Source organism: Lepidochelys olivacea, assembly GCF_965140295.1.
Source record: "Lepidochelys olivacea isolate rLepOli2 genome assembly, chromosome: 6".
In the NCBI taxonomy this organism is placed as follows: Eukaryota; Metazoa; Chordata; order Testudines; family Cheloniidae; genus Lepidochelys; species Lepidochelys olivacea.
In genome coordinates this window covers 99,241,411-99,266,536 of record NC_140416.1, presented here as the reverse complement: position 1 = coordinate 99,266,536, position 25,126 = coordinate 99,241,411, and the positions used below count along the sequence as shown (strand labels likewise).

Sequence of the window (25,126 nt, the reverse complement as noted above, 5' to 3'; positions counted from 1 at the left end):
GCGCTAACTGTAGTGGATTTGTGATATGGAGCCCTGTCCACTGACAAATGGATTGAGGCCACCAAACCCATTTACTAAAGAACTTCAGGCAGCCATTGGATGGCACAAAACATCCAATCCTAAAACCTACAAGGAACAGATTTACAAAAGGTGGTTAAATTTCTCTTTCACTTACCTCACAAATTTTCTCTAATGAGGGAACAAAGAAGTCATCACATACTATAGCCAAGGCATAGAACATATAAAGAGCCTGTGGGAAAAAAGAAAAAAATGTAACTCAGTACATCATGTATGTAAAAAAGGGAGAGGAAAATGACAGAATGTTTATTCAAATAATGTATAAACAAACTCACATGAATATGTGGCTCCATTTCTATCTGCTACAAAAAAACTGTATTGATGAAGTTATGGTATAAAAATATCAATATGTTCTTCTACTTAACAGTATGCTTAGGGAGGGACAGTTTGGAAAGTTGGGGAATGAAAATGCAGTAATTTGATGTAATTGGGTGCTATGGTAGAGTAAGGTACATGATAACAGACAGTACTTTGGAGGAAAAGCAGTCATCACTCATGTTTTCAATGAATTACCTGGGTAGATACTGAAGGCAAAAGCAACACCAAGATGTGCCATGTACAAAGAACAATCACATCCCCAAAAGAAACGGTCCCTGACCTTGGCTCCCATTTGCAAACATCTCAGGGGCTGTGATTGCCTCGTGAGCACATGTTGTCCTCCTGTTGCTCTATGTGAGTTACGGGATATATATTTTCAAAATGGGACCAATCCTGAAGTCCTCACTCAAGCAAATCTCCCATTTAGTATTACTTTCCCAGAGCTGGGACTGCAAGACTGGGCCACAAAGACCTTTAAATGTTTTTGGGTTTCTGCAATAAGACATCAAGCCCAGATTTCATCTGTATTCCCTTAGGCTTTAAGGGCCTTATCCTTGTTTCTTTTGCACAGATGCACAATGGACAGGAGAGGGAACAGGGAGACCCCATATCATCCATTCTTGCACAGAGGACAACTGGAATCCATACCTGCCCATACAGGGTGAAATTCTAGCTCCATTGAGATCAGTGCCAAAAAACTCCCATTGATTTCAGTGAGGCCAAGATTTCACCCCTAACTGAGATGAATGCACAAACACTGCTCATTTAGGCTTGCATGTACAGTTTTTAAAGTGCTCTAGTCGGTTTCTGCTATTTGAGAATTTGTTTGCAAATGCACTATTAAATATCTGCTGATTTACAGAGTTCCACTAAGAAAGGGCAATGGGACTGAGTAACTTCTTGCAACTAAATAAAAAAAGGAAAACAAAAAGAAACCATGGTAGGACAAAACTTACACCTATAATATGAAACAGCACTGCTCCCTCCTGCCGCTCCTTATTTGTAAATACATCTTCAGGAAATTCATTAATTGCTGAAAGAGAAAAACAAATACTTTTAAAACATTTATAAGTATACCTGAACATGTTATAAATGGAAGACAGCAAAATAAAGATGGATATTTAATATTGGTCCTAAATTAAAAGTGGAGGAGACATCTTCATCAAAGACTATATCATTCAGTTTGGTGCATCATAGCCTGCCGAAGTCTCTTCAGTTCACTAGGATAAAGCAGGGGGAAGATCCTCTGCGAGTGTCAGTTGTCATTTGCTCCAACAGATTAAACCAATATGCAATAGCTGCTAGGAGTTTCCTGCTCATAATGCCTCCCTTTTACTATTTTCTCTTCTAATTATACTTCTGAAATAACCAGCAGAGGGGCAAATTCCCTTCCCCCCAAAAAAACAATTATTTCTAGCTTCATGTATGCCTCACCCCCTAAAAAACATGCAATGGCTGTAGTCTGCTATCCACTTAGATTATGGTGCTATATAAATGTTTGCACATTACTTTACAGAGATGAAATAAATATATGGTGCATACCCAAAGAGCTTGCAATCTAAAATTAGACAAAGAAAAGGATGATAGATAAAGGAAGGGGTGGGAAAAAAAGGAAGATGAGGGTTAAAACATAATAGGAGTCAGATAATAGATGAAGAGAACCATATAAGCTTTGACTTTATAAGAAGTGACTGAGGTAGGTCAAGAGGAGAGGGGTAGCTCAGACAGAAGTGGAAAGTCAGTGATGGAAAGAAAAAAGAGCAAAGAAATGTGTTTTCAAGCAGGTTCTGAATGAGAGAGAGGCAGCTTGCAATAGTTAGATGGAGCATTTTCCATGCATAGGTAGCAGTGTGAAAAACCTAAGAGCAAGAACACCAAAGAGTGGAGAGGAAGGAAGCAGCTTGGCATCCAAGAGGGCAGAGCGCTGTGGGTGAGGTGGGGAGCAACCAAAGATGTGAGGCAGGCAGGGCAGAGCTGTGCAGAGCCTTAGGCTCTGTCTACACGACACAGCTTTTAGTGACATAGCTGTGCCACTTCAGCCATGCCACTAAAAGGCACGCAGTGTAGCTGCTGTTTGGCGGCAGGAGAAAGCTCTCCTACCGACCAAAAAACTTCCACCCACCACATGCGGCAGCAGCTTTGTCGGCAGGAGAGCGCTCCTGCCGACAAAGCACTGTTCACACCAGCACTTTTCGTCAGTAAAGCTTTTGTCGTTCGGGGTGTGTGAGTTTTTTTAACGCTCCTGAACAACAAAAGTTTTGCCAACAAAGTTCCAGTGTAGACAAAGCCTTAGAAGTGAGGTTGAGGATTTTGAACTTTATGTGGAAAGAGAGGGAGTCCATGTAGAGGGCTGGAGAGGAGATGGTCAGAGCAGAACATTATTTTAGCCACTGAAAGCTGGATTGGTTGGAGAGGTGACATTTTCATGCAGAACTCCCGATTGATTTCAGCAGCGAGTTACACTTGTGGATTGATGGCAGGATATGGTTCAAAAGTACTTCGAAATATTCATGAATGCACCAAAACATGGTGGACAAAAGCAAGGGTCTATTTTGATCACTTTACCCATAGCCAGAGCTTTTCTTAATGGTACTTGCTGAGGCCTGGTTCTTCAAAGTAACAAATACTTGATATGATGCCTGCTTTACAATGCCCTTGCAAACACAACATTTAATGCCAATGCACTCACTTTTCTGGTTTGTGTATATTCTTCCGTTTCCAATATAATTCTGCAAGCAATAAGTGTATACACGGAGACCAAGATTTTCAAAAGTGACTAGTGATTTTGGGTGCCCAATTTAAGACACCTTAAAGGGACATGACTTTCAGAATGTTTGAGCTTTTGTCCTTTGCAAATCAGCCCTTTTTAAGGTGGCTCAAAATGGGCACCCAAATCTGAGGCATCCAAAAATCAGTCATTTCTGAAATTTTTGACCAGGGAAAATAAAGTACCTTCATATCACTATTTGTCTGCTCAAGGATGTATATTCATGGCAAACTTTTCTTGCCCCCTGAAAGTAATTTATATAATATTATATATTATATAATTGCCTCAATGTAAAGATGAAACCCCCACTACTCTGTTTTCATGCCTACAACCACAATTATTTTTGCATGAGACCATTGGCAGCAGGAGTTATTTGAAATCAGAATTAATAAATCTTATCTGCCTTACAAAAGGCAAAACCACTGTTTTGTGAAATCCTCGAAATCCTCTGACCGAAAGCTACTGTAGTCAGTGGTCTATAAAAAATTAAGCATAAAATAAAACTTCAACCAGATGTCATGGAGCAATGACTGTACTGCGTTTCGTTAGCCTCTTTCATAAGGCCAGCACTTCAGAGCCAGTAAACAGCATTTTAATACATAGAATTTGCCCAGGATTAAGATGCAATTTTTTTCTCCGTCACACATTTAGCCAAGGAAAAAGACAGTAGTTTAAAAGATATTTTGTTTAGATATCTATGAATGCAATTCCTTATTGCCAATCCTTTGACAAACCTTCCAGCCTATGTCTCACTTCTGTAACCACTGGGACAAATTGAGGGAGCGATGGTAGTAAATTATCTGCTAATCCAGCACATCAGCAGGATACTACCCAATCCCTTGTTGAGTTATGAAATGTCATTCAAGGGACTGAAGAGTGCTTAAGTGCATAAATATCATTAGCACACCAGTTTAAGGCCACTAGCTTTAACACCACAGATCTGATTCTGCTATTAAGTACACTTTTGTAAAAATCAGTAATTTCACCAAAGCCAAACCTATACAAACCTGGTGCAAGTGAGAGGAGAATCGGGTCTTGTACCTGGATATCATAGTAAACACACAAGGCCAGCGTACCTATAAAAGCAGCATGAGGAAACAGCACTGCTGTATTCTGGGAATGAAAATTGTACAGTAAATAAAAATAACTCATGTGGCTATAATGAAGTGCTGCTTCACAAAGAGCTGTCAAAACAAAGACAATATACAATTAAATCACCCAGCAGCTGGGAAATCTCGGATCCTCATTTGGATGTATTTGCCTGTTGAATTTCAAATACCTTTAATGAATCAAAACAGATGGATAAATAGCCTCTTTTTTATATTTTTTATTACTGTTTCCAGCATGCAGGGAAGAGGAAAGGGAGAGAATATCACATATATACATGGGTGAAAGTAACTTAAAGGACTTACTGGTATGCAGAGCAGCCGAGGTCCTGGGCAAGGTGGCAGGGAGGTGGCTCTGGGCCCCCGGAAGGGGCAGGGCCCCAAGAAGAAGGGGTGGGGCTGGGGCCAGACTCCCCCAGCCAGCCCTTTAGCACCGCCAGGCCTGCACTACCTGGGGCTCTGGTGGCGATTTAAAGGCCTTGGGGCTCTGGCTGCTGCTGGGAGCCCGGGGCCCCTTTAAATCACCAGGCCCAGGACTTCTGCCCCTTTTGCTCCTCCCCCGTCCATCAGCAGCCCTGCCAGTATGGTCGGCTGTGTACAGGCCACTTTTTTACCAGTACACCATACCAGACCGTACTGGCTTACTTTCATCTCTGCATATATTGGAACAAAGTTTGTTGCATTGTAATATTTTGAGACACTGTATTAAATAGAGCTGGACGAAATTCTCTGCCATTCTTTTTTTCAGCAGATTCAGCAACACAGATTCAGCAACACCAAAACATTTCACAGATTCATGTTGGTTTCTATGAATTGTTTCAGTCCAAAAAATTAAAATAAATTCTGAAAAAAATCATTTTGTTTTGACATTTTCAAAACATTACACATTCAGTTCAAAATGACTTTTCATTTCAAAATTTCCCTATGCTTTTTTTAAAAAATGTTTTAAATGGTTAGAAACAAAACGAACATTTAACATGACCTGAAATTTTTTTTCCCCTTGAGTTTGGAGTCACTGAAAATTTTGAAAAAAAATCCGCTTTTGGTTTTATCCAAAACTAACTTTTCCCCACAATTTTTTGGAATGGTCTGCAACCCAAAATATCCATTATTTGCACAACTCTAGTATTAAACTGGAGTGAAAGTGACATTCTTAATCTCCTGCTGGGAGACAGCGTAGGATAATCTATAAACTACTATTAGTCAGTGTTACATAATCTGCAGTGGCTTTTGACAACTTTGTAAGAGGCCAAAACAGCCATTTTACATATGAAAGTGCTAGAGTTGAATAGGTTTCTCATATTACTTAGTACTTGCTTTAGCACTGTTGTAATATTTAAATATAAATTTACCCTAATTGTGAGCTCAACAGTGAGATGTGAATGAAAGATAATAAAATATCACATTAACCTATAACGTAAATGTTGATGGGGAAAGATGAAAAAGGGAGGCAGAAAGATTGGGTTAATCCAAACAAAAAGATCTACTGCTATAACTCATTGACTGCATAAAGATCATGTCTGGTAACAAGAGAAGTGTGCAACCAGAAATCAATGGACTAAAATTGGTGGATCAGAAATTAGGCCTACTGGGTGGACAAAATAATGAGCGGATGGGCTATTCCATCCATCACTTCCTTTTGGGATCCTTAAAAGAAAAGATTCCAGACCGAGAATTGTGTTGTTTGAAAAACTGCCAGACGGGAGACAGGTGGACTGAAAAGAGCAAACTTCATCACCATGGCTGCCAACCCCCACTGTCTTCTGGGTCTCAGGGATCACCATGACACTGTTGGGCCTTTGTTGTGCTGATCCTGAGAAATATCCTACCCGAACTAGGCCAGAGAGAAGAATGCGGATAACATCGCCTCTTCCAATGGCTCTGGCTAAATCCCAAACATCACCTGGAACGTGAGACTTCCCCCGCACCCCATACACACACTTCCCTCCAATCCTCTATGTGTCCTCTTCCCTCCCCACTGTATTTCTTCTCTTTTCTATCTGTTCCTACTTTCCTTTTGCCTTCTGTTTATTAAGAATCTGGCTTAGCTGACCAAGACTGTATTTTGCAATACTGCTATTAGCCTGTGACCAGAGAGGCAGCTAAAAACAATGCCCTATACCTAGTGTTGCCAACCCTCCAGGATTGGCCTGGAGTCTCCAGGAATTAAAGATTAATCTTTAATTAAAGATTACATCAAGTGATGAAATCTCCAGGAATACATCCAACCAAAATTGGCAACCCTACCTATACAGCCTAATGCTGGTATAAATATGCCAGATCTCTGAGTGGCTGATAAAACCATGTGCTGTGATTGTGTATTTTCAGCAGTGAGATTGCATGTAAGAATCAATACCAGAGTCAGAAGCTGCATTTTCTATCTTTGTGTTCTTTTCTTTTCATGTGTACTTGTCTTGTTCTGTCATTTAGGAAACAGGATCAGACTTTAACAGCTCCAGCCTAACTCAACTAACTTCCCTCCCCACAAAGAACAGTTATTATCTTTGACACCATCTAAGAGCCTATCAGACAAGAGTTTTTCCTTCTAAAGACTCTGTGGCCAAAGGGAAAAGGAAGAAGGGATACTGTTACAATGAAATGCCTTACTTCATATTTTACATTTCAAATGCTTTAACTGTTTCCTTCTTCGTCTGTTTCTTTATTAAAGAGTTAAAAAATTAATGGTGTGTTTCCCGTGGAACTAAGCAGGCTGAGGTCTCTGTACTTGGAATTCCAAACCTTGTTTAAAAACTATTAATGTTGTACAGTAAGAGTCATGTTAACACCTTTGACTCTCGGGGCCCATGTATTCTATCGAAATTAATAGAATAGCACACATCACTCCAGCAATATATCAATATATCTTGCCAATTCAATGTGATTTAACATCATTCCCTCATGAGGCAGCTGTAGGCAGTACTTCTGGGATAATATTACAGCACCAGCAAATATGAGAGTTTAATTGCCAAAAGCAAAAATTTTCCAGGAGAGCTATTCCCTCACTGTGACATTCCCCTATGGTGTTGTCTGGACCAGTGATCTCCTAGGCCACTCCAATCCTTGACTCTGGGAGCCAGCCTTACCCTGCTCTGCTGTGAGAATCCCCACTCCTGGGCTGTTCACACACAGCCTCCGGCATGTAAGCTGCTCCCAGCTACTTGCAAGTGAATGACTCTAGCCAATATCTCCGGTCCCAGAAACAACTCTAGGAACTCTGTCTTGCACTGTCCAGTTACGCTCACTGGACTCTGCAAGCTTATAAGTTCGTCAATTTAACAAAGAAATTGATATGTACCAGGCTTGTTCTCCCAAGGGGAGTTTCTGACACACTACAAACCAAATGCACTGCTTCAGGTAGAACAAACAGATTTATTAACTTTAAAGGTAGATTTAAGTGATTATAAGTCAAAGCATAACAAGTCAGATTTGGTCAAATGAAATAAAAGCAAAATGCATTCTAAGCCGATTTTAACACTTTCAGTGTCCTTACAAACTTAGATGCTTCTCACCACAGGCTGGCTCTTCAGCCAGGCTCTCCCCTTTGATCAGTGGTTCAGCTGCTTGGTGGTGATGGTGTCTGTAGATGTAGGTGGAAGAGAGAGAGCATGGCAAAATGTCTCTCCCTTTTATCATGCCCTTTCTTCCCTCCTGGCTTTGCCCCCAGCCCCTTCAGAGTCAGGTGAGCATTACCTCATCGCAGTCCCAAACTGCCCAAAGGAAGGGGGTGACTTCCTCAAGGGCTCTAACAGATTCTTTTGTTGCTGCCTAAGCCACTGTCCATTGTTCCTGTGAGGCTGGGCTGGGTTTGTCCCATCCATGCCCTGATGGGATGTGAACTGCCTCTCTGTTCTTGGAGAGTTTTTGCATGGGCTTGCTTTAAGCCATGAGGATATATTTTCAGCGTCATCACTATGTACATGAAATTATAACCTATAACCTTACTATAACATTACTGTAACAATTACCATAACATCACTATGACAACCATGTTCAGTGTATTATGAGCCTTCCAAAGACACCCAACATGACAGACTTTGCATTTGATACCACACAATCATTTTATAAAGATGAACATGGGGGTGTAGGGTGTTCCCTCAAGGTACAGAGTGTCACACTCAGGTACGGAATAAAAAAAATGTATAACAAAAAAAATGGCAGCTCCCAGTGAACAAGGATTTAGATGCATATCTGCGCATTAACAAGAAACATTAAAACCGACCATGTTCACAAAGAACAAATACTGAAGGAAGGATTCTTCTGTCTTCTGGGGATGGGAACTGTAGCTGTCTCTCCACTATTTTCAGCTGAGATGGGAGGGGAAGATTAAATGGAAAGCAAGGTGTACAGTGTGACTAATTTCGCCGAAAAGGAACACCGACCAATTGCTCTGAAGATAGCTAGAAGTACATAAATATTCTCCCTAACAGGACAGTTCCAGGCAAACTACTACAGATCATCCTGTTGTTACCTTGTCCTCCCAACCCACTCCACCGCACCCCACATGTCCATTATCTCCACCTTTTGAGTCCTGACAAACTAGGTTATAAACTCTCATGGACAAGAGCACGGTCTCTTATTTGCCTGTTCAGAGAGTAGCAAAATGGGCCTGGACTCTTATCTAGGGTTCCTTGGCACTACTGTCATGCCAATTAATGACTGATCAGAATAATAGTTACTACAGGGCTGCTATGTGAACAAAGGGCAGCAGAAGTGGCTGGCAATCTCATGAATGGCAGGGGAGGTGCCTCAGACACTACCTTTCTGTGCAATTTATGAAGTAGCTTGAAAAAAACCTCTATACTGAGCCATGAACATGGAACACAAAGAAAGAGAGTTAATCACCTTTACCAGAACAAACCTGGAGGGCTGATTCTACTGAACTACTTATAATTCAAGCACCAAAATGCATATGAAAGTGTGTAAATAACTAGTCTCAAAACAGAGTTTAAAAGGAGTTACAGAAGTTAATCCCTGTGCCTCACTTTGATTGTTTACCCTGTTTTTTAAGTGAGGATTTACAGAGCAGAAGCCAGGGGGAACCCGTGCACAATACTGACACCTGTCTATATTTAGGCTGGTTACCAGATTATTCCAGTGGGCACTGCTGAGTAGCATCAGAGCATTGCTCCCATATGCCTTGTCTATACTGTTGGAGGCAGCCTGCCAATGAACTACATTTCAAAATCTCATAAGCCTGATAGAAAATCTCAGCAGCCACGTGGATCAGCTGTTTTATAACCTGCCTTAGCATGTGATTTATTCACTTTATCACCAGTTAATTCACTCACAGAAGCAGGAGACACACCGACTCTTAATAGGCTGCTGAACATAAAAGATATTCTACTTTTTCCTGTCACAGTCATTTACAATGGTAGCAGCATTCTGCTGCAGGGAGAAAAGAACTGCAATTAAAAAAAAAAAAAAAGATGCGTACGAAGGGCTCTTCGACTAAGAGCCATGCCGGAAGGGGCTTGTGCAGATGCATTCATGACCCCCTTTCCACCCCCAGCCACCTTGGCATGTGCGATATCTCTGGCTACACTAACCTGTTCTCTCCCCAGTCACTCAGGGAGGACATAGAACTGGCATTCTGGATGCACCTAGTGCAGGTGCACAAGGGAGTAAAGCAGAAGAGCTAGATTAGCTACCTGCACCTTCCCTCTCCTCCACCCACTCCCATGAATATGCTCAGAAGCAGTCAAAATCCAGCCCAAAGTATTACATTTAACACATTCCATTTGTTCAAGCAATGAGGGCAAATCCAGGTGATGCTCTCCAAATACTGACTGCATTTCTATGTGGGCACAGGCCTTTCTCTCATCACAGAGTGGTTGGGCCAAATTTTAAAGGCCTTGTGTTTATGCATGTGCCCCCTACCCAGTTACAGGGAGCAAAACACCCATTTGTGTGCAGAAACGAGCATTTGCATGTACAGAACCAAGTAGAGGAAGCTGGCAAGGGGAGCACTGTCACCCCAAAATTGAAGCGCTGCTCTGCTGTGGCTCTCCAGGGATGTGTGGGATTGGGGCAAGGCTGCAGTTTGAGTTTGCTGGGGAAGCAGGTGGGGGAGTGGGTAGTAGCGGATTAGCCAGTGGGCCAACAGGGCCCGTGCCCAGGAACCCTGGCCAATTGGATGGCCCCAGAAAAATGGGTGCCTCTGTGCCCCAACCCGCTCTGCCTGCCTGGCGCTCCTGCCAGGGAGCAGGGTCAGGGCATGGGAGGGACTGCAGGCCCCGCTCCCCAGCAGGAGCGATGGGGGGGGACTGCAGGCAGAAGGGGTGGGGAGGGGCCCTCCCATTTGCTGTGGACCAGGAACCCACAAACCCCTAATCCACCTCTGGGAGCGGGGGCTGGCTCCTCTGACAGAATGACAAGGAGTAAACACTGTGTGGGGAACTTTGCAAAATTGTTTCCTTCAGCTTTACATATAACACTGTCAAACCAACATGAAATCCTTGTTTGGGAATGGAATTTAAAAAATTAAATGTTATTGAAATAATTAGCATTATTATTTGTAGACCAGGAGCATGCAGGGGCGCGAACCAATTCAGGGTCTCATTCTATTAAGCACTGTATACACATATAGTAAAAGACACTAAGCGCCTCCAAAGAGCTGACAATCTAGAAGGCAAGATACAAGAGCTGGGAGAAAGAAACAAATAGAGGAAGGGAAGAACACTGAATGGGTCTCTTTATGGATGCTTGTATCTCAGCAAAAAACAACCAGCACCAAAACCCCACGCATCAGAGAATAGGTTCATTTTATAACTATAAAATAAAATAACTTGTTTTTCCTAATCACAAAGAAACTTTAAAAATGAATCCACAACTTTCTGAAGACACACAAAAAAAGGAAAATGGGATGAGTCAGAATGATATCCATCTCAGACAAGATAATGGAGCAGCTGATACAGGACTTGATTAATAAAGAATTAAAGGAGGGTAATATAATTAATACCAGTCAATACAGTTTTATGGAAAATATATCCTGTCAAACTAACTTAATATCTTTTTTTGATGAAATTACAAGGTTGGTTGATAAAGGTAATTGTGTTGATGTAATAGACTTCTGTAAGGGCTTTGACTTGGTAACTGCATGACATTTTGATTAAAAAACCAGAAGGATATAAAATTAACAGGACACACATTAAAGGGATTAAAAACTGAATAACTGACAGGTCTCAAAATCTAATGTTAAATGGGCAATCATCATCAAGCTGGTGTGTTTCTAGTGAGGTCCTATAGGGACCAGTTCTTGGCCCTGTGCTATTTAACATTTTTATTAATGACCTGGAAGAAAAACACAATCATCACTGATAAAGTTTGCAGATGACACAAAAGTTGGGGGAGTGGTAAATAATGGAGAGGACAGGTCGCTGAGACAGAGCTGTCTGGAATATTTGGTAAACTGGGTGCAAACAAACAATACAGCTAAATGTAAATGTACACATCTAGAAACAAAGAATGCAGGCCATGCTTACAGGAGAGGGAAGCTGTGATTCTGAAAAAGATTTTGGGGTTGTGGTGGGCAGTCGGGTGAACATAATCTCCCAGTGCAATGATGTGGCCAAAAGGGCTATTATTATCCTGGAATGAACAAACAGGGGAATCTCAGGCAGGAGCAGAGAGGATATTTTACCTCTGTATTTAGCACTGATATAACCACTGCTGGAATACTGTGTCCAGTTCTGGTGTCCGCAGTTCAAGAAGGATGTTGATAAACTGGAGAGGGTTCAGAGAAGAGCCACAAGAATGACTAAAGAATTAGGAAACATGCCTCACAGCGATAAATAGATTGAGTTTCTTGAGTCTATCATAAACAAAGAGAAGGTTAAGGGGTGACTTGACCACAGTTTAAGTACATGTGGAACAAATAGTGGGCTCTTAGTCTAGCAGAGAAATGTATAACATGATCCAATGGCTGGAAATTGAAGCTAGACAAATCCAAACTGGGTATAAACCACAAGTTTTAATAGTGAGGGTAATTAACCATTGGCACAGTTTACCAGGGGTTGTGGTAGATTCTCCAACACTGGCAATTTCTCTATCAAGATTGGGTGTTTTTCTAAAATATCTACCCTAGGAACTATTTGGGGAAGTTCCATGGCCTGTGTTAGTCAGGAGGTCAGACTAGATGATCACAGAGGTCCCTTGTGGCCTTGGGATCTAGGAAAATGAATGTCCTGACCACTTGTGCTCATTGATGTTCCTAAGGCATTTTTTAGTCCCTCTGTTCTGATCAAATTACAATTTGAGTAATGACATTCTATGTACCTGAATTCCCTCTGAGGGTTTAGTTTGTTATGATGGGCTGGAGTTAGCCTGGTTTGTTTCTGTTTCTGCTGGCAGAAACCCCAGCACAAAGTCCCAGGTGTGAAATATCTATTAGGGGAAACGGCTACAGTGGCAAAAGGTGGTCATTGCTTCTGCTCTATTGAAAATGTCTCACTGTTTTAGTCTGTTACCTAATGTTGGGTACAGCAATCCCTAGATACAGTTTTTATATCAGCTCAGGTGTTTAAATGCTAAGCGTTTCAGAAATCAGGGCGAAAAGCTTGATATAGACAGACACTACAGCTGGTAGGAATAGAAGCAGTCAGAGCAGGGACTGCTGCACTAGGGAGCAGGGGGTAAAATGGGGCCCAGATGGGACCACACCTCCCCAACTCTCTCCTGAATCCAGAACTGTGCAGGGGAGATCACCTGAACTCAGGGGGCATTAGGATCATGGGGCATTAGGAGGTGTCTCTCCCCCTTCCGATCATGTGGTGATGGGGGAAACTGAGGAGAGGAGCCAGCCAAGAGACTGCAGCGGGTAGGAACAGGAGAAGCCAAATCAGGGAGGGACCTCTCTCACCTCCATTCTGGTCAACACCATTAAATGTTCTCTGACCTCCTCTGCACTGTGCTAACTGGGTGTTTGCTCCCCAGCCCTGCTCAGAGTCTCTTACCTCAGCTTCACTCCACTCCTGCTCCTCTCACTGTCTTCTCCCCTGCCCTGCCCTCCTCCCCTTTCCTATTTTACCAATCCCCGGCTAAGTAAATCCACCACTCCCAAAATACTGTGCAACTCACATGTTTGCCACCATCACATTGCTCATTCTGCATGTGTTCTACTCCTTTCCCCAGGCTGTGTCTGTCTTGTATATTTAGACTGGAAGCTCTTGAGGGCCGGGACCATTTTGTATGCTGTCTGTACGGCACCTACCCCATTCTTGGTTGGCCCTTAGGTATTACCACAATAAACATGATTAGTAATAACAGATAAAGTTTGTAAAGGTTTGTAAAGTTTGAGATGAAAGGCACAACATAAACATGAGCTATCATTATCTGACCCTCACATTTTCAGGTTTGTGATAGCAATAAAATTGCTTATGAAACAAAAGAAGTTATTTTGACTAAAAAATGCTGACTGGATTTATTTGAATTTCAATGCTAACTATGGAAATGGAACAAATTTGAACATTACACCAGCATACTGCACCATTCCCAACGTTCTATCCCAGTTTCTACTTCGTTCTTTATCATAGAAAATTCATATTGATTTTAATTGTTTTCCACTGAACCTCAGTGTTTGGCTCACTACAAACAGGAATAATAATTATTTAAATCAATGGATTATCCTCTAGGTAAATGGTCCACACAGGTCTTTGACTTTTTCATGGTCCATCCCTAAAGAGATTCAATACATTCTAATGTGCCTGTATAAAAACACAGAAGTGCTATACAGTACATTAATACTGCACTTTTCTTCCAAATGGTCAGAAAACCCTAAATTCATGAACATTGTTACATGCGTGGGCTTGGTAGAATTCAATTTTTATTTTTTTCTAAATTCAACTACATCGATTTTTATTTTTAAAGATTTTTTATAATTACAGTGGCTGGAAATTAAAGGAGGGGTAGGATTAGAGTTAGGATTAGGGCTGCACTGACCAAGGGGCTGCAGAGGGTTCCCTGAACATGGTGCTGGGAAGGCAGCAGTCCTGGCTCATTGCAGCAAAGATTCCCAGCCAGGATTTCAAGGAGGAGAATGAACTACCAGCCACAGGGTGCTGCTGAACAGTTCCTGCCCAGGGAGGATCCTGCACTCCTGGCTGGTGAGCGAGTCAGTGGGGCCATGACAGTGAAAACATGGGGCTGGTGACGCTGGATCCCTGCCAGTAGGGTTGCCAGGTGTCCTTGCTGAACGGGCTGTTAGAAGTCCAGTCAGTGGCACAGCGGGGCTAAGGCAGGCTCCCTTATGAAGCAGCAGCATGTTCCCCCTCCGGCTCCTAGGTTTAAGGGCAGCCAGCAGGATGGAGTGAGCAGGGGGCGGGGCCTTGGAGAAGGGGCGGGGCAGGGGGCTCATCCTCCTTCTTCTTGCAGTCCTGGCTGGAGGCTGGTGCTCTGCCCTGACAGGACGGCAGCCTTCCCCACACCTGCAGGGATCAGGTTTCACTGGCCCTGCAGCAGCATAGGGAACCCTCTGTAGCCTTGCTGTCATGGGACTGAGGGAGCGGGGCTGTGACAGTGGAGCTGCAGAGGGCTCCCTCCACTGCTGCAGGGCTGGCAACATCCAGACCATGCAGGTAGACGGGGGCATCGATTTCAACTGACATGCTGAAATGGACGTTTACCAACAGATAGTCATTGAAATCACATCCTGCCAAGCCTATACATGCACCACAAATTCAATAATGACAACTAAATGTTTCAAGGGGAGGGATGTCCCTACATGGGGGAAAACGTTCTTCATGGGCACTTGATATCCAGGAAAGCTGGTATCTTAAAATGAAGAAAAAAAAAACACCCAACAACTCTACTTTTAATCCCAGGTGCCAGCTGAAAAAATGACAATTTTCAAGCTTTGAACTCCTGTTCCCATTAGACAGCTGTTTTTCAGTTTTGTATCAAAATCACATGTGGACAGTCCCCAAAATGATCATTTCTGTCTGATGCATGTTAATATACACACATTGGTGAAGAGCAATTAGGGACCAGCAGTTCAAAGACACACATATCTGTTTGCATGAAACAACTTTGGAAGGAAACTCCGCTATATGTAATTCTGTAGTAAAAATAGTTAGCCTGACTGCCCAGCCTAGGCAATGACAACACATCACAATGAAGTCTAGCATGAAACACCACTGAACATATTTGAAGGTCTTTTGTACGTAATCAATTTAATGTTGTGCAAAGCCAAAGATGAAACTTTTTATCCAAAGCTGAGTACCATATGGCAGGAGGCACAGTAAGCTTCCCATTCCCTAGCACAATCTGTAGAAATTACTAGCAAATTTAATCTCTGCAGTATATTAATTCAATTTGCATTATCTGTGCCATGGCAAGTAGCAGCTTATGAAGCAAATGACTGCCTCAATTCTTAACTATTAAATACATTTAATACGTGTACTGTAAGATAAAAAAGGATAGTGTATTAATGAAATAGTCTTTAAAAGCTCTCTTTCCATCAGAATGAAATTACCGATATTTCTATAAAAGACAGGATTAGCTACAGGGAAAAGTTACACTAATGCCTTATTAAAATATAAATTTCTTTTTTAAGAAAACTATTTGCACTCATTAAAGCAGAGTCAGAAAATCAAATCAAAATATAGTAACAATTATCTGCTAAAATATGGAAATTTTAAGCATATGATACATTCACCTCCCGAAGCAGCATTGCACTGTATCAGCATATCAGAGAACAGCATTTTGTGTGCATTGATCCATCTGTTAATGTTTTTAAACTCCTCAAGGTTATAAAAGAACTTATAAGTTTGGGGCCATTGACTTTTTCTCCCTGGTTCCCATTTGCTTTCTTCTTTAGAAAAATGTCTTTAAAGAGCTGGAGATTTTCTATCACCAGACTGGTTTTCCTTCCTTTGTGAGAACACCAGGATATCTCACAGATTAGTATTAATGATAGCTTGTGTCTGATTGTGCCACACAGCAGCATGTAAACGTTATTATTGCAAGATATCGACAGTTACGTAACAAAACTATGGGAACCCGACTGGAAGAGAGGAGGCGATCTGCAATTTCAATCTCACCACGTAACTGCTAGATCAACTCAAGTCAACTGTTCTAAATCAGCAACAGACAGAGGCCAAACAGTCTGTGCTTAGTTTTGGTGAACTCTGTGCATGGTTCTATCTTCCGCTTTATTGTACAAGGTTAACCAAGAAAAACCAGTTTGATTCCAGCGCATGCTGGTAGTATCCAAAATTTACTGCCATTTGACAGCTATTCAGTTGCCTATATGAATGAACTGGTGGTTTCAGTTGTCTCTGGGAAATAAGATGTGTCTTTTAGTCCAATGATAACTGGATGAGTGGCTACTTGAGTGACTCCATCATCTTTGGGGGCACTAATCTCTCTTCTTTTGCATAGTATCAGCACTGAGACGAAGGACTGAATAAGCACAGAAACTGAACCATCTTCTCACCTTCTTCCTCTGCTACTCAGGGTTGAATCATATTGGTGGGAGAGCACAAGCAAATTTAAATGATTACTACTCCGTACACCTGGTTCTGTGGACAAAGTGAAGATTTCAGCCGTTAGTGCCGTAGGAGTTGTCTGCGGTTCTCTGCTGAGAGTCCTTCCCCATTTTTGTCCCATATAATCTCTTGATTTCTAAGTTGGTGGACCCTCATTTCACCTGAGGGACAGAGCCCAAAACTACAAAAGCCTGTCAACCCGACCAGAACTCAAATAGGCTGTATTCCGTTTCAATAAAGAGTAATAGATGGCCACATATCTGGCAATATGTTCATTTGATAGAAATCTATTGAGAAAGAGCAAGAAAGGAAAAAGGCTGAACTTGCCCTCAATGATATTATCAGGTGGACAAGGGTTGCAGAAACAGGACCCATGTCTGCAGAGAGACATATTCAGCAAAGTAGTGGATGATCATGCTGACACACATTGTGACACAGTCAGAGGATCCAGAATTCCATGTGGAATTTCTCATGCTTTTCATAGACAGACTTTCCAGCCGGAACCAGTTTGAAGAGATAAATGTTGACAAACAGCCACTTGCTTTCCCTTAATTTCTGTCTCATCATCTGAAGTTCAATGTTTTTTGTTCATAGGCAGTTTTAAAATTCCCTCTCAAAACCAAATTATAACAATTATTTGTGTTTGTGTTACAGCTTCTCCATTCACAAGTTCACCCTGCTCACCCATGTCAAACAAAGCCAACAATCCACTGCCAAGAATTAACATGATGTCAAAAACTCTGCATTATGACTTCACTGAAAATCTAAATAAGAGGGGCTGGGAGAGACACAGGGCTGGTTTTAACACCAATGAGACTTGATAAATTAACAAAGAGCCCTGTCAAACTTATTGAACATGTGAAGAAGCAAAGCAACACAATTTTAAGACATGCTGGGCTAGAGTCTCTCCTGTTTCCGAACTCTGGTGCGCGAGAGTGGGGGATGTCTAGAAGGTGGTTACAACTCTGTTTCTGTGAGCTCGTGTGCCCTGGGACTGCTCTAGCTTATGCCAGTGGCGTATTATCCCTATTGGACCATTTGCAACCCAACAATTAGCAGAGCAGAACAAGACCCCTTCCCTCCTTCAACACACTTCCTCTGCGGGTGGTGGGAGCAGTCATGGGAACTGGCATGGGTGGTTTTATGCCAGCTGAGAGCTCCCAGTACGGGAAATTCAGAGCTGGCTAGTTATGGCCAAAATCTGGCCCTTTTGTGCTGCTTGAGTGGCACAATGAAGTTGCATCAAATACAAGAATCTGGCCCACAGGTTGAAACTTGCCTTCCTTTTTAAACATTTGAGGACTTCCATTTGGAAGAGGACATTCATGTAAGTGGTATCACACGAGAGGATCAGAGTGTATTCTTCAAAGATAAAGAGCAAAAGATTTCTATCAGCGGTAGTCCTTTCAGATATATGGCCATCTTTATTACTGGATTATAGCTAAAATAATCCTTTTCTATGACAAATATCACTAATGCTGTTTAAAGTGCAATTCTACTTTGAAAAGTAACTATATAAAAGATCTCCTTCCGATGCGCCCAATTTGCTACTTTCCTGCTGTCTTTAGTGACTAAAATAAGGGATCACCAGTTTTTTTAAGTTAGCATTACAGAGCTTATACAGCAACAGGAACATGTGCTGGAGCCTATTCTGCTATATGCATCCTCAACAAAAATGCTACCCAAATTCTAGTTGCACAACCATTGTCACGGATGACTTTGAAAGAATCCAACTTGACTCTCAGATCACAGGATGAGTTTGCAGTGCTGGCAGCTAGACAATCCACTGTGTTACTTGTAAATTGAAGAGATTCGATCTGGAAAATGTCGAGAGGAAAGAAATATGCAACCCCATGAGGTAGTTTTCCAGAGTCACTTTTCACAGCAGAAGTACATTTTAAATGAAGCGGTCTGTGCTGCGGTGCCCGCAGCAGAGCTAATATGTAATAATGGGTATTTCAATCCATTCCATTTCAGCAAGTGTAGCACGGTGACTCATGTAAAGAGCGGTAATGACACACATTTTTCCCAAATGCAGAATGCATGGGGAAAGAAATTAAATTCATTATTTTTAAAGAACTTCTTTGAGTTTATTCTTACAATTTCTCTGAAACCCTCTAGACAGAGAAAGTATAACTGTGTAGGCGAAATGCGTTAGCCTGTAGATGAAGAAGAAAAATGACACAAAGCTGTAAGTGATACCTTTTACAAGGCTAAGATCAAAAATTGAATAAACTGACTATTGAGACTCATCAGGGCATGGAAAAGCAAAGCAATTCGTAGGAAGTATCGTGGCAGGGTGTCAATTCACACTACAGCCCTAAAGTCAGGCCCACAGAGACCAAAAGGTGAAACAAAGTCAGGAACAGGTGTGGTTTGGAGTTTCTCTCCTTGATAGCTTTATTTGGATATGGTGGCTCAATGCTAGAAGGCAGTGTCAGAAAGACCTATTCAATCATCTAGTCCATCCACTATCTGGGCTGGATTATTTCCAACACTACATTTTCTTGGGCATTGTCCAAAAGGCTCCATCAATCAGCACAATGACAGAGAATGTCTAAAATCTAAAGGTACAATAATTATACGGTAAAGGAAACCTCTGGATCCTATTTTGTAGGTGATTTTTAGACTAGACTGACTAGAGGCCAGAATTTTCAAAAGTGTTCAGCACCCAATGTGAATGCAACATGCTACATTAATAGCTGCTAAATGCTGAGAACTTCTGCAAGTCTTGTCCTTATTTTCATGTCTAAATGGGACCAGAGTTCTGAAAATCTTGCCTTAATTGTGGCTGCTGAGCACCTGAACACTCGTGCCATTAGTGTATTGAGAAAGCACTGTGTGTCTATATAAAGGTGTATTTTCAGAGTCCAAAAATTAGGACCATTTAAAATTCAATACCTTATGTTCCTGAGAGGTTTTTAAATTCCCTTTCCTATATTGTCCAAAAATGGAAAAATAAAGATAAACAGCCTCCCTCTGTGAGGAATGCTCGCAGTTTGCCAATCCTCACGATTTGACTGCAAGTCCTATGTTACTGGGTGTTTTTACTCAAAGCCCCAAGCTGCTGGAATCATGTAATTAGGTGAGAATCACAGCTTTCATTTAAAACAAAAATAAGTTCCTAGGTCTTGTGCTTACAGAAAATAACCTCAAAGAACCCTAAATGCTCAAAAGAAAAAGAAAAAAAAGAAAGTAGCCACACTTTAAAAAAACAACAACCCCTCATGATTTTGGTAGGCCTGACTCATACTTTTTAAATATTTGGGGCTAGCAATACTGCTTATCTACTAGCATGTTTTTGCTCAGCAAAACTGGAAACATTCATCTTGGTTTGCAGTTTCTGCCTGGTGATGTAACATAATGCCAACATAACTCTTAGACTGTAGGCCAAATCTTACTTATGCTTTTCACACAAGTAACCCCATCACAGTTAAATAGATGAGCAAGATTTGGCCCTCTACCTTGTATACCATATTTTTCTGGAAGTATTAGAAAATGCCTTCTGAGTTTAGACTACATTTTCCCCTTTCATTACAGTGTATTTAATGTGCTTGTTACCTACCTTTTGCAAAGGTTCCTGATTTGCATGGTTCAGTGCTGTTTTTCCCCCTGTTGGTATTCCATTGGGCATTTGCTGCTTGCTCTAGAAATTCACCAGGGAACTACAATCATCACTAAAAGAATACAGAGATTCTCTCTTTTCACTACCAATACGTAATGTTTATTTTGACAATCCGCACTTCAACCACCTCCTATTTTCAGACAGAATCTAGCCAGAATAGAACAGCTTCTCCACAGTTTTGGTTTAGTGGAAACCTCAACCCTAACATCTAATGAGGAAATATATATTTTTCATACATTATAAAAGCCAGTGACATGTAAGTCACTGTTAATCACACTTTAGCAGGCAGTGGGATATGGATGTAAGACGTCCTGAGTCAAATTCAGAGGCGATGTGTAAAGGCAGTGGGGATATAAATTGTATGTTGGTACATAAGTGCAAGGCTGTATAAGTAAATACATTCAGTGGAGTAAGGACTTGTCAACATCAGAAAATTGACCACAATAGCTATTCCAGAACAGATCTCTATGGATACTCTATTCTGGAATAAAAGTGATTTTATTCAAGAATAAATTACTCTGTTTTGAAAGTGCACTAAATATTCCAGAATAAAACTGATTTTTATTGCAGAATGAGAAGTGTAGCAGGGAAACTAATTAAAGGAGGGGGTACAAAGTTGTAAATTAAAATAGCCCCATCTGCCCTCTACTTTAACTTACAAACCTGCACACGCACATATCTTCACATACCAATAGGTAACACCCCTTTGTTATTATTAAATATTTGCATGCAATGCCACCGGAATGCTCAATGCTTCAGAGAGAGAACATTGGACACAGCCTTTGCCCTGAACAGTTTATAATCTGAGTACAACAAGACAGGCCACAGGAGCAAATGGACTTTAAACAAGGGGAAAAAGATTGAGAAACACAAAATTAATGGATGATGTTACAGTTCTCACACCATATAAGTCTCTATTTCAAATAGTTAGTTATGCAAGGTAAGCACAGGGGAATGGGTCATCTGAGGGGCTCCTCACCTCTGCAGCTTGCCCTCAGTGTTACAGTAATGATGGGTCAGTGAATTTGGAATGATGCTTTCTAATAACGAGTGGCACAGTACAATACACCCTATGGCTAAAACTATGTCAAAGCTCACCACTCTTACCACAAAGCGTGGTCATAAGGAGCCTGAGGATCTTTTGAGCTGATTTTATTTTAATTTATTTCCAAGCTTCATGGACTGACCAAGAAGTTAAATATTATGCATAGAGTTCTCCCCAGCAATTTATTTATGAATCTGCTGTGCCACCCTGTAGGAGAGGCTTGCCTTCCATTGTTTTATTACAGTGCACACAACTCAAAATGAGGGGATGATGCTCACAAGAAAATCCCAAACCAATACACCAGAAAAATGTTTTTTCCAATACTTGTTTGCACTGGTTCCATAGGATTAAGCTGCATAGTTTATTCCTGAAGCTTTGAGGGAGATTAATTTGTACAGTCTAGGAAAGAAGAGACCAGGGGACATGATCACCATCTCTAAGTATCTTTGAGGTAACAATATAAACGAAGACAGGGAATTACATGGAGTCTCAGGAGCTAAGCAAGGAAAACTTTAGATTAAATATTGGGATAAAGTTCTTAACAGTAGGAGAAACAAGTAAGTGGAATACACAGCTAACACAATGGATGAATCACAACCACTGCAGATATTCAAGAACAGTTACATTATGTATACAGCTCTGTAATTGTACTTTATACTGTGAATAAAAAAACCTTAGGTGTTTACTATCTAAAATAGTCTAGATAAGAAATACTACATATTGGAGCTCTGCAAAACACAAGGGGTGATTGGCAAGTTCCTTTTCTGGCCTTGCCCTGCTAGGTGCTAGATAGCAATATCCGTATTCACATTCATGATTCCAATGAGACTGTACCCTCGGACTAAGGTGCTACTCAAATTGAGTAAGGGGATCACAATCTGGCCCTAAGGTAATCTTAAACCAGTCCCTACATTCCAGTGAAATGTGTACCCAAGCTTACAGGATTCTCTCTTAAAATAAGCTATTTTAAGAACAGTGTTTGCCGAACTGTCTCATGTTTTAACTTTCATGAGTCCAGGCACAAATTCTGCTCACCCACCCCTCACAACAATGGAGAAGGAAAAAGAATTCACCCATTTCCCCTCCCTCCCCCACAAAAACTACTTGCCCTAAACTAGTAGGCAAATAGAATTTGACAAAGAGGAGATAATCAGGCGCCTGCCAATATGAACCAGAATGCAGGGTCATTTTACTGGAAAGTCCGCTAGAAGGAGGTTGCAGTGGCACAAAAGCTGCAACCTTCCATCTGCCGGAGGACCAGTGCTGATTTTGGCAGGAGAGGGGAGTGTGTCCATGGATTCCCTTGGCCTGCACCTCTTCCTGCAGCTCCCATTGGCCTGCGGCAGTGAACCGCGGCCAGTGGAAGCCGCGATTGGCCGAACCTGCAGACGCAGCAGGTAAACAAACCGGCCCGGCCCGCCAGGGGCTTTCCCTGAACAAGTGGCGTCCCAAGTTTGGGAAACACTGTTCTAAGGGATCACCAGATGAAAATCTGACGAGGCTAAGCTTTAACATGATAGACTGTTTCACGGGACTAGCGTTTTCTGCCACCTTAGGTCACAACCCCGAAGAGTGGGCTGCTCGTCACTTAACAAATCAGCAGTTGGGGTCACCAGTGTTGTTAAGTGCTGCGGAATACTGCTGCTGCTTCAGTTCTTGAAGTTCAGTTCTATGGTTCTTGGAGCTCCAATGTCAGCTGCACCAGCAGTCAGTGCAGCATGTTAATTCAACAGACCTCAATGGTGTTCATAAGAAAAACCACAGGTTCAGTTCAGTGGTGAAGATGCTTGGCCACATTTACTGTCCACAAAGCACAGTACTAGCGCCCCACAGGAGCGACAGATACACTAACACATGTGTGCCTGCAACAATGGTACCAGCTCAGTCAGTGCACCAGGACACTGTTCCCTTGGCTGGCCAAAGATGCCACTCCTATGACTTCTCCTTTTATACATTGATACAAACTAGTTACATAATACACTCCAGACATTGCTAGCCACCCCCCCTCCCTATATCAGCTAGCTCAAACAAAAAACATTGTTATCCATTATCCTGTCACCCCATCCTTATCTTACAAGGAGTCAGTGTGTTCCTGTACCACATTCTTAAGAATGTGGTACATGTAGTTACTTGAGAACTCTTGGTTTTGTTGTACCATCCTGTCCAGTCAGGAATATGCCTACTTGGCTAGCCAATACCTAATGTGTTGTTATTTTTCCAAGGCCAGGCCTACTCTGGTTCACATCCTTTCAGCAAGCCGTTGACAAGGTCCCACACCAAGCCTCTTAAGCAAAGTAAGCAGTCATGGGAGAAGATAAGCAGCCATGGAGTAATAACTGGTTAAAAAATAGGAAACAAAGAGTGGGAATAAATGGTCAGATTTCACAATGGAAAGAGGTAAATAGTGGGGTCTCCAAGGATTTGTACTGGGATCTGTGCTGTTCAACATATTCATAAATGAACTGGAAAAGGGGGTGTAATAGAGTGGCACCAGGTGCACATCTGCACTTCTCTCAGCTTGCGGTGACTTCTGTCAGTGATTTCTCAGGTGGATTTCAGTGACTCAGCCCTCCAGCCAAGCTGCACACAGTTTGTGTGACAAAACAGACACCTCTCACTGTATACAGTCCAACAGGGTCCTATTCCAGTACCCCTCTATTAGTATCTCTGTAGCCATACTTTAGCTCAGTCTTTAAGGAGTCCTGCAGCCCATTCTGGGCTTGCCTTCAAATAGTCCCTCGACTCTGGTATGAGGCTGTGCTCCCAGAACTTCCTCCCTGGAGATTCTTCACTCTTTCTGGGCCTTTCTGGCCCCAGCTCTCCAGCTGGGCCACTTAACAGTTCAGTTCCCCTTCCAGGGGTGTATCCCAGTTCAATATTCAAGTCACTTCCCCAGTCGCTAATGAGGGAGAGCGGATCCAGGCTCACCCACTACTCTGGACCCCAACACAGAGACCCTCTAAGTACCAGCCACATGCCACGTCCCTCTAACTATGTTTCCCTGGGCCACTGCCCTGCGGCTCTTATCTTTCTCACATCCCAGCAGCCTCCCAAGAGCACTTTTCTTTCTCTCCTGGTCCCTGCCAGCAACTGTCTTGGGCTCAGTCCCAGCAGCCAGCCAGAAGAAGAGAATTGCTCTTCTGGCTCCCCCAGTCCTGTCAGCAACTCATTTGTCTGTGGTCCTGCGACTCCTTCAGCCAGCCAGAAACACTGTCCTCAGTCCTCCAGCTCCAGGCAGCAACTGACTGTCTCTAGTATTCCTGCTCCTTTTATATGGGCCTCGTGGGCCCCAATTGGCTGCTCGCTGCAGCCACTGATTGGCTGCTTCCCCCACAGCCACTCTAGGCATCCTGGAGGACTTCTCTACTACTCCTTTCTGGGATGAGGTGTGGTAGGGACCTGAGGCCTCCAACAGGGGGGCTCTGGGACTAGTCCAGCCTGTCCCAGGGGAAACAGTGAAGTGGCAAAGTTTGAAGATGATACTAAATTACTTAAGATAATTAAGTCCAAAACTGACTGAAAAGAGTGACAAATAGAACTCACTAAACTGGGTGATTGGCAGATTAAATTCAATGCTGATAAATGCAAAGTAATGCATGCTGGAAATCATAATCCCACCTATACATACAAAATGATGGGGTCTAAATTAGCTGTTAACACTCAAGAAAGAGCTCTTGGAGTCATTGTGGATAGTTTTCTGAAAAC

General features: G+C 42.1%; 1 protein-coding gene across 1 annotated transcript in view; it reads right to left on the bottom strand.

The window, feature by feature from the left end:
* The window catches only part of SLC24A4 (solute carrier family 24 member 4), a gene marked incomplete at its 5' end in the record, with an annotated part of 126,673 nt that overhangs the window by 38,966 nt on the left and 62,581 nt on the right, over nt 1–25,126 (bottom strand). The window contains 2 exons of the mRNA XM_084630712.1: nt 176–250; nt 1,353–1,429. Coding sequence (XP_084486838.1) covers nt 176–250; nt 1,353–1,429 — 152 coding nt within the window. The remainder of the gene's footprint in view (nt 1–175; nt 251–1,352; nt 1,430–25,126) is intronic.